Source organism: Neopelma chrysocephalum, unplaced genomic scaffold (assembly GCF_003984885.1).
Source record: "Neopelma chrysocephalum unplaced genomic scaffold, ASM398488v2 Primary Assembly neopelma1_69, whole genome shotgun sequence".
Classification (NCBI taxonomy): domain Eukaryota; kingdom Metazoa; phylum Chordata; class Aves; order Passeriformes; family Pipridae; genus Neopelma; species Neopelma chrysocephalum.
In genome coordinates this window covers 2,220,645-2,229,604 of record NW_020897729.1, presented here as the reverse complement: position 1 = coordinate 2,229,604, position 8,960 = coordinate 2,220,645, and the positions used below count along the sequence as shown (strand labels likewise).

The window sequence follows — 8,960 nt, the reverse complement described above, 5'->3', positions numbered from 1 at the left end:
CCAGCATCATCAGCGATACACACATGTCCCATCAAAGCACAAATGTTTGCAGGGGTAAATCTGGAGCGTTAGTCAGGGCTTCAGTGCTGGCTCTTGTTACATGTATCCCACAAGCTGGCTCTGCCGTCTGATGGTGAATGAAAGCCTCTGTGCCCAGCCCTGGGACTTGCACGGGGAAGCTCCAAACCATGGCATGTGGTAAATACTTCCCCTCTGCCATATCAGAACTGGCTCCTCCAAACCGGTAACGGTAACATCTTATCGCAATAACCTGGGAAGGGATAAACAGCTCAAAGGTGCAAACGGCCAGAATCACCTTGGCCAGTCCCTCTCTGAGGCTGTTTGGAGCCAAACCATCTTTCACTGGGGGGTGAAAGCAGAGCCGAAATCCATGTGCCTGCCCTGGATCAGTGATTCCCAACATGTGCATAGGGGCACACTTGTGCCAGGAAGGTGTCTGAGCCAGGTGCCTGCTCCCTGCCCTTACCCGTGGCCATCTGTCCCCAGAGCCCAGCAGATCAGCAGCCACAGCAGGAGGGATGTGCTACAGGCTGGTCCCCAGGCTCAACAGAGGTGTGACAGCTTGGGAAGGTCACTGTGCATCACCAGTTTTAATCCTGGAAAACATTTGCCCCAGGTATGACAATCTGAGTAAATGCTACCCCAGGCCAGCATCGTGGGGCCAGACAGCCCAGGCAAGGGCTTCAGAGTGACTTTCTGCCCTGGGTCCTAGCAAAAGTAACTTACTCATTACACGTGCTGATAAGCAAATGGGGAGGGAAGAGGGGAGATAAAACAGAAGGATTAGGCTCCTCTTCCAAAGATCAGGGTCTATTGTTGCAAGAGCCCATGCTTCCATGCCAACATGATAGCCCTCAGAGCAGCTGAGGCAGGGCTAAAGTCAGACATAACTCAACAGCCAGGCCTGGCCTTAGTATCGTCCAGGTTTGTATTAACAAGGATTTTTTTCTCATCTGTTCAGAATCCTGCTCGTGGGCCTCATGGTCCAATGGGGAACCACCCAGGTGTAATCAGAACCATGAGCTCTGCCAGCAGCAGCAGGAGGGGACAAGAGGGTGTGATGGTCCCAGAAACCCTCATCTCCCTGCAGACTGCCACAAGAAGACCCACAGAGTGTTTAAACTCCTTATGAGCTGCCAGCACAGCCTGTCCTGTGCCCATTACACCCTCCCTGATGTGCAGCCCATTTACAGTACAGGTCTCACAGGGTTTTCAAGCAGTGCTGTGCCAGTGACTAGCCTGGAGATGCCAAAATGCCTCAGGCATTGGGAAGTTGGCTTTCAGGCAGGCAATTCCCAAGATTTATGAAGATAAATCTTGCAGAGAAGGTATAGAAAAAATTGAAGTTATCTTCCTAACTCAGCTCAGAAAGCACACCACTGGCTACTTTTCTGCAGCAGCCACAATGTTGTAACTGCCAGGACAGCCACTAAAAACTAATATTTGGGACTACATAGAACTGTTCTCCATGGCCACTGCAATTCTTTAGTTAATTTTGGGTACACACCAGCAAAGGCTGGTTAGAAAGGTGAATGTCACCCACAATACCCAAACAACCTTGTTTACATTTCTTTACTCATTAACAGAGGTAAAATTTAATAGCACATACAACTTTATCTCCCTTTGTGTTACTTAAAGAGGTACCACTCAAACAGATCAGAGGCAATCATGAGCTCAGCAGCGTTTGTAGTCCCCCACAAAGTGTCTTCAGAGCCCTGTCAGGAGTCTGAGCAAAAACACAGATATATTTAGAAGGCCTGACACTCCTTCAAGTATCCATCTGACAGTCACAATGGTAGAGTCACAATCACAGACAGCCCTAAATGAGAGTAATCACATCTCTTACGTCTCTTACATATGCCCATAGCTGTTTGGAGCAGACACAACAGCTGCTCATTTTGGACTTCAAAGGAGGAGAGAAGATGCTTTGTTCAGAGAAATAAATTTGGCATGTGTATTAGTAGTGTCTTGAAGTCTAAACAAAATCAAAGGTCCACTGGATTAGAGCCCCTAAGAGGTGCATTTACCAAGATTAACGTGTCTTCTAAAGAGAGTAGAAAGAGGACAGGAAAAAGGATTCTCTTGCTAATTTTGACGATAGAAGTGCAGAGAGGAATTCTGTGGGAGTAGCTCTGAGCCCAATGTTTAGTGACCCAGCTTAGCATTGGTGCTCACAGGAGCACATGGAAAAGCCTCTGAGCCAGCCAGGAATGGGAACTGGCTGCTGACAAGCTAAGCCTTAGCAAATCTTTGCACAAGTGCTCTGTCACAGACCTGTTCTCCAAGACTGCTTCAATTTACTGCTTTGGAAAAACACGTCCTTATGAGTTGCTGGAAAGCATCTGCTTTAATTGTGCAGCACTACCAGGAGCATTGCTGCAGGGCAGCAGCACTCACTAAGCTCTTCATCCAGGGATATCTGCTAGGGTCCCCCAAAGAAGTAGCAGAGGAGGTAATTGTGAGAGAAGAAAATACCCCAAACCTCATCTATCCCATTGCCCTGAACATCCTAGTTCCACTGATACCCTTCTAGCCTGTCTCCTGTTCACTCCTCCATGGCTCTTCCCGTCTCCTCCAGTGACCTTCTCCAAAACTCCTCTCCATCTTTCTGGCCCCTGAACACAAACCCCTTCCTATTTTTCATCCATTGGAGCTTGAACTTTGTATCAAACCAGCCAGAACCCTTTTTGTTACAAGTTCAGTCACAACGAAATCCAAGCTGGGTCATCGCTTTGTTCTGCCCAGGTCCCCTTGCCCCAGACCTCCAGGGACAGCTGGGTCAGCCCCAGTTTTGGTCCATGGCAGCCTGTACCAACTCAGCCCTGGCCTGGATCCATGCAAGTCATCACACTTCTTTGAGCTCCACTCATGGGAGGTTACACACCATAAGCAAATAAAGTTGGGAAGTTCCTGGCTGCCCTACGCCTGGGACACACCCTGGCTTCCTGATGGGGAACCTCAAAGATTTCCCTGCCTCTCTTCTCCCAAATCCTGTTCTCTTTGAAAGCTGTGCCTCTTCCTGCCCATCTCTGGAGCTGTCTTAAGTTTCCTTATGTTTCCTTAAGTCATCATCCCTTTCTGGATGGCAAAGGGGCATTGGAAGGTATGTCTGAAGAGGAGGATGGGAACCTGGCACAGGGCCATGTGCAGGGAGCCCAAACTGTTGTGTCAGTTGTGATCACATAATAGGAGAGATGCCTGTGCCTGTCACCTTAGAGATGGATGGAGGCTGCCCCTCAGGCTGCTCTGCTCTTTAAACCTCCACCGGAAGATGTTGAAAAACTGGCAATAAATATGAAATCAGACCCAAGGACCAAGCTGCCTCTTTCGGTCTTTTTTCTGGCTGTCCTACCAGACCCTCATCTGGACCTTGCTTTTGGTTTGACACCAGGACCCATGACTAGCTGTTCACAGCCACCAGTCTCCATTCTTTCCCAGTACACATGTGCCTTTGACACCAGCAGCCCAGCTTTTCTGTGCTTACCTTTTGCAGCACCTCTTAAAAAATCACCCCAAATGTCACCAAGATGGAAACCAGTAGCTGGGGACCACTGCAGGCAGATGCAGCCCCTCCTGCCTCCCTCACGGCTCCCTCTTGCCTCCTCCATCCTCCTCCACAAAGCCTCTTCTTGCCACAGGCCAAGCTCTCAGGTTCTCAGAACTGCTCTCTTTAAAAAGGCAAAGAAAGGGCAGATCATCAGCTTCCCAGGCTGGAGTTGCTCTGATGGGCAGAGCAGGCGGATTTGGTTCTACTTGTGCTGACACTGTTGAGCCCTGAAAGAGGCCACAGAGGGGCCCTTCTGGTACACTACATGGCACCAAAAGGCCATTGGGCTTTGCCTGGGCACATAGTGCCAGATCAGTGAGGAGCAGGGCTAGGCAAGGGTGTTTCAGAAATGTACAAGCTTGATCTGGACAGCAAAGCTTGGCTTACGTGCTGTCTTGAGCAAGATCATCTTCCAGAGGTTACACACAGATGCTCAGGTGCCAAGAGCCCACAGGACAGCTGCTCTCTGCTGCTTACAATGTGTGATGCCAGCTGAGCAGAGCAGGTTGTTCTCTTCTGTTCTGGGAGTAGAGCTGTTGCCCTTGGCAGACTTCTGGGCCATGCAGCAGTGCTCCTTATGCCTGCTGGTGCCTCCTCCTTGGGCTGCAGCTGAGCTGGGTGGAGAGGGTTCAGGCCACAGCTCTTTACTCCTGGCCAGCCTGGCAGCAGAGCTGTCATGTGAGAACCCACCAACCCTGCATTAGTCAAAGTGAGAAAGGCATTCAGCATTTAAAGAGGAGATGTCCCATGACTTGCCTTTGTTGGACTACAGCAAGTTGGGGTAGCAGTCCCAGCAGCAGAGCAGGGAGCTCTAAGACTCCTGTATATTCGCCCAGGATTAGATGGAGAATGAAGCAAGGTTGCAGCTTGAGAGCATCCATGGCATTCTGCCTCCTCTCCTCCTCATCCCAGCCACACTTCCCTGTGGCTACATCACTTGCCCTTGCAGGGCATTCCTGTGCTCCCAGGCCCTGGCCAGGATTTCAGCCTCAAAGTTTCTTTCCCCTTTCACCAGCAGTGCTTGGCAGTGCTGCACATCACCCTGCACAAAAGTGCCTGAACACAGTGCAAACATGCTGCCAAAGGAGAAACTTGAGAGCTGCACAGCCTAAGCCTGGATTTTGCTGGTTATCCATGCATTTCAGATGCCACAGGAAATAACAGAAACACAGGATCTCATCGTGGCTACTTGCTTTAAGGATGTCCTAATGCGCTCATCAGGAGGCTCTTAACACCAACCTTCCTACACTCACAAACAGCCTGAACTACACACGTCTTGCATTAGCTTCATCCATAAAATAAAAGTCAATGTCCTCGCTAGTGAAGGGCGTAATTCCTCTTCAGATGCCCAAATGCTCGTGGACAGTCTCTTCCACAACAGAGCAATTGGGTCACCTCATCCAAAAGGCTGCCAAGCACCAGCACTACCCGAACACCCACACCAAGGTTTTTTGTTTCGTAAAAGCACATGGTACTTAAGGATGTGGAAAGAGCCCATATTTAAAAAATAAGCTGGAGGATCCTTTCCCTGAAAATTGTTGGTTCAGAGGCTCTGTACCACCCCCAAATCCCAACCCTTCTGTACCATACTGCACAAACCTGCAGCTTCAGCAGGAGTTTCGTAGTCTTAAATACAAGCTTTAAAGCTTATAGATACACACAAAGACACACAGAAATGACATAAATATCAAGCTTTTAATCCTTCTTTTGATGATAATGAAGACCTTAGGGCAAGAAAAGATCTGTAAAAAAAACCAGAAAAGAAATACATTTAAACTCCCAATACAAAACCAGGCAGCTACCCATAGTGCCTTTCCATGCCCAGAGAGGATGGGAAATAAGTTCAGCTATTATATGGGTAATTGGACTTAATCTACTGCTCCCACAGTTCCTTCCATCTAAAATAACCCATCCCAATAATTCAACCTGCTGGATGTCTATTGGTATCCACTTGGATGTAAGGTCAGCTCCCTGCTACAAAGAACCCTGGGGAGTTTCAGGAGCTTTGTGTTGATGGGAACTACATTCCAAAGACCCCTGCATCCAGGCTTTCTTGGGAAAACATGGTCTTAGGTCTTAGCTCTGAGTTTCTTTCACTATCTCAGTTTTGGGACAGTTTAAATCCAGAGGCCTCTGGCCTGCTCTGATTCCCTCTCTGCTGGAAGCTGGTCTCTTAGGGACAGGTTTCTCAGGGAGATTTTGATAATCAAGCAAGGCATTTTATGCAAAGCAGAAACTGAGTGATTTTTGATAGAAGTTTCCTGGGGTAGATTGTTCGGCCAGTGCAGCAAAGAACTCTGAGGTTTGTGGCAAGGACAGTGTGATGCTGAGGGCGCAGTGTCCCCTTCTGGCAGCAGCCGCAAAATGAATTATATCCATGCAGAAGGCCTGGGCAGACAAGCAAGGCACCAGGAGGGAAGTGTTCTGCAAAAGGACATCCAGGTGAACAGTGCTAAAACCAACCTGACAGGTTCTGCTGCCCAAGGGAATTCATTCTCCATCCGTCTTTGATACCTTGTCTTCCCTACGTTCAGGCAGAACACGGCAGTATCTGAGCTCCGGGAGCGAAATAATAAATGGCTCCTGGGAGTCGACTTCTAGGGGAGGAAACGCAAATGACAGAACAGTTGGCATCATCCTATTCAAAGCTTTGGCCTATGGCTCACCCAGAAAGGTTGACACATCCCTCCAGTGAAGAACTGTTAACATCATCAGAGAAAGTCCCAGCAGTGGAGTCAGAACTGCAGCTCTTACACTGAGCAGCATTTCTGTAGCCACGTCTGGTTTGGGGCAAGAGCCACCACCATCTGACTTAGAGGACACAGTTGGCTCAGACACATTGTTCATCCTCATCCCTATGCTTAAGCACTCACTCTTTTTTCCGGCTCACATTGCCTGCAAGGTCCAGCTTATCTTCCCTCCTATATCTGAATCCAGCCACCAAGCACCACTTCCATCTACAGTGTCTCTCAGACTCCTCCCTGCTCCACGCAGAGCATGTTTTTGTTTCCAAAAACCCTGTCTGTCCCTCAGCTACGTGTTTAGCTGTGTCACCAGTTACCTTCATGGCAGTTCAAGGCTTCTCTCAGTGCTCTACAGGCAGCTCTCTTTGCTTCCAGGACACTTCCAGGCTGGCCTGGGCTGTAGATCGCTGTCTCCACAGGCAGTTGCAGGGCCCCATCCAGCACACACTGCATTCTCCTCATTGCTTTCACTGCCTGGTCCAGCTGCTCCTGGCGGTCTGGACGGATCATCACAAGCACCAGCACATCCGGCAGGCAAGGGAGGAGGTTCCTCACATCCCGGATGGCCTCATCCAAGTGATCCCACTGCATGAGCCTCTTCAACACACTGGCTTGCCACAGCATAAAGATCAGATGTGGCGGGATCACATCCTCCTCTTCCTTTCCCTCAGTCCCTGCCTGCTGTGGCTTATGTTTGATGTCACCTGTGCCACACAGGTCCCGGGTAAAGTCCACCAGCAATGAGGGGGCTCTTGATTCGGCATCGTCCACCTCCATCACTCCCACCCGTCCATTCCGCCTTCCCAGCATGTCCAGCAGGTTGAGGAGCTCCCAGGTGGTCCGGTCCACAAAGGAGGCAGGCTCCTTTGATGCCATAGCTTCCTTCCACACGTCAGTTTGCTGTGCTGCTGGGGAAAGGAGTGGAAGGGGGTTGCTGTAGCAAAGGCAGTTGCACAGCACAGTCCTCAAAACAGGCAGCACCTGCTGCTCTGAGCAGCAAACGCTCAGTTTGGTGGGACCAAATGAACATGAAAGGAAATAGCAGAGTTTTGACACAAAGATTCAAAAATTGCAGCCTTGTGCTGTTTGATGTTGGACCTCCCAGAAACAGGCTTTGTACCTCAGCAGTCTGGTACAGTAGAAAAAGATGACAGGAGAGAGAAAAGGGATCATTATGTATTTTTAGGCATCAAACTCAAGAGGACTTACTACCTTCTCCTCAGCAAAATCCAGCTACATGGTAGTGACCACAAGCCTACCAACCTGTTGTTACAGTCAAATTTGCTCACTATGTTTCCTCCTCCTTCTCCTCTCATGGCTAAATCTGAAAATTCCACCCATCTTTCTTTGAATCCTATGTGTAGAACCCACTGGTAGTTGTGGAAGGCCAAAGCCCTACTTGACTTGGCTCAACATCCCCTAAGCTGCAGTTTCCCCGTGTTAAAAAAATGCAGCTTTCCACAGCAATGGCCCTCCTGCTGCCAGGGACAGCACTGGCAGCAGGATTAGATCTTGAAGCAAGTCCAGCAAAATCACTTCTATACCACAGCTAAGCAGACAGGTCCAGTTTTCTAATTCCCATTCAAAAGAAAGTTTGATTTACCCAACAATGTACTCTGCACATACAACTACTCCAGTTCCTTCAGAACGAAGAGGATTAGCTGTGAAATACCAGCCCACTGCAGGAGACACACAAAGCCAACAGCTCAGAGGGCTCCCTGACACATAACTGGCAGCAGGGCCAGGCAGGGAGAAGGAAGCTCACATCCTCTGGGAAGGAGGGACTGCACTGGAACAGGCCCAGGGAGGGATGAGCCAAGGACTCACCTGCCTGCCTGACTAGGGATGCATTGAAAATGATGGATCTACACAGAATGTGTGGAATTGCCCACCCAGGGTATCCACAGGTCATTTTGGGACTATGACATCAGCAGCAACCATGACAACTGGCAGTTGTCTCATATCTCCCTTGTGTTTTGGGGGGATGTACTCAGATACTCTGAGCCTCACACTTCAAGACTTAAAACTCATTTTTCACCACCCTTCTTGTTCAACAAACCTTAGACAGCTGTGAAAGTGATGTGAAGATCCTCGCCTCACATGAGACAGTGGGATAAAGCCAGGAATCCAGCCAGTGTTAACACTCAGGCACTACAGAGCTGTGATGAAAACGGGTTTAAATAAATTCCCCAGAGCAGACACTACAGGCACGTGTGCTGCCCAGGTACACACGAACTCATTATTCAGGATTCTAGTGGAACTACTATCTTCAGATGTGAGAGAGAACTTGCACCTGCTAGGACTTAGTGTCCCACCACTGTGACATCCCACTCTTAAGGGCAGGATGTCACAATTACAGTTTTGTCCCACCAACAGTTCAGCACCATGTGCAGCAAGTTCCCCTCTACTATGTCAGCAAGGAAACACTTCTAGTGTTCTATACAACAGTTGTGTGCAGTTTGTGAGGTTGCAAACATTTACTGTTTAGCCCTGCAATGAGCTAAACATGTGTGATATTGATTCCATGACAGGAAGCACAGAAGTGGCAGTTATTTATCTTCAGAGTGCAGCCTGCTCTACAAACACCTCACCAGGAATGTATCCAATCCCTGTTCCACTGTGCAGCTTTGTGTCCCAACAGCATCTCT

At 49.1% G+C, this 8,960-nt stretch overlaps 2 protein-coding genes across 7 annotated transcripts in view; both read right to left on the bottom strand.

The window, feature by feature from the left end:
• The window catches only part of CUNH2orf72 (chromosome unknown C2orf72 homolog), a 5,255-nt gene extending 4,825 nt beyond the window's left edge, over positions 1 to 430 (bottom strand). Inside the window, exon 1 of the mRNA XM_027685899.1 lies at positions 101 to 430. Coding sequence (XP_027541700.1) covers positions 101 to 430 — 330 coding nt within the window. The remainder of the gene's footprint in view (positions 1 to 100) is intronic.
• Positions 431 to 5,244: 4,814 nt separating this feature from the next.
• LOC113968844 lies at positions 5,245 to 8,922 on the bottom strand. 6 transcript variants are annotated; one of them, XM_027685793.1, is made up of 5 exons: positions 8,140 to 8,182; positions 7,433 to 7,441; positions 6,630 to 7,217; positions 6,032 to 6,165; positions 5,245 to 5,310 (listed from the first exon to the last, which is right to left on the bottom strand). In XM_027685793.1, the coding sequence occupies exons 3-4, from the start codon at positions 7,186 to 7,188 to the stop codon at positions 6,059 to 6,061; spliced, it is 666 nt and encodes a 221-aa protein (XP_027541594.1). In that variant the 5' UTR covers positions 7,189 to 7,217; positions 7,433 to 7,441; positions 8,140 to 8,182; the 3' UTR covers positions 5,245 to 5,310; positions 6,032 to 6,058. The 6 variants fall into 6 exon arrangements, with proteins under 6 accessions (XP_027541594.1, XP_027541595.1, XP_027541593.1 ...); XM_027685794.1 differs by lacking the exons at positions 7,433 to 7,441; positions 8,140 to 8,182 and adding an exon at positions 8,372 to 8,922 and having other exon boundaries at positions 6,630 to 7,220; XM_027685792.1 differs by lacking the exons at positions 7,433 to 7,441; positions 8,140 to 8,182 and adding an exon at positions 8,372 to 8,922.
• Between the last annotated feature and the right edge of the window lie 38 nt (positions 8,923 to 8,960).

Excerpts from the sequence above, each read along its gene's own strand:
- LOC113968844 (XM_027685790.1), bottom strand. The coding sequence starts at position 8,224 with ATGACCTGTGGATACCCTGGGTGGGCAATTCCACACATTCTGTGTAGA. Across the intron at positions 7,221-8,139 it reads ATCCCTAGTCAGGCAGGCAG|CAGCACAGCAAACTGACGTG; the intron begins GTGAGTCCTTGG and ends TCCTTTCCCCAG. Across the intron at positions 6,166-6,629 it reads AGCCTTGAACTGCCATGAAG|AAGTCGACTCCCAGGAGCCA; the intron begins GTAACTGGTGAC and ends TTCCTCCCCTAG.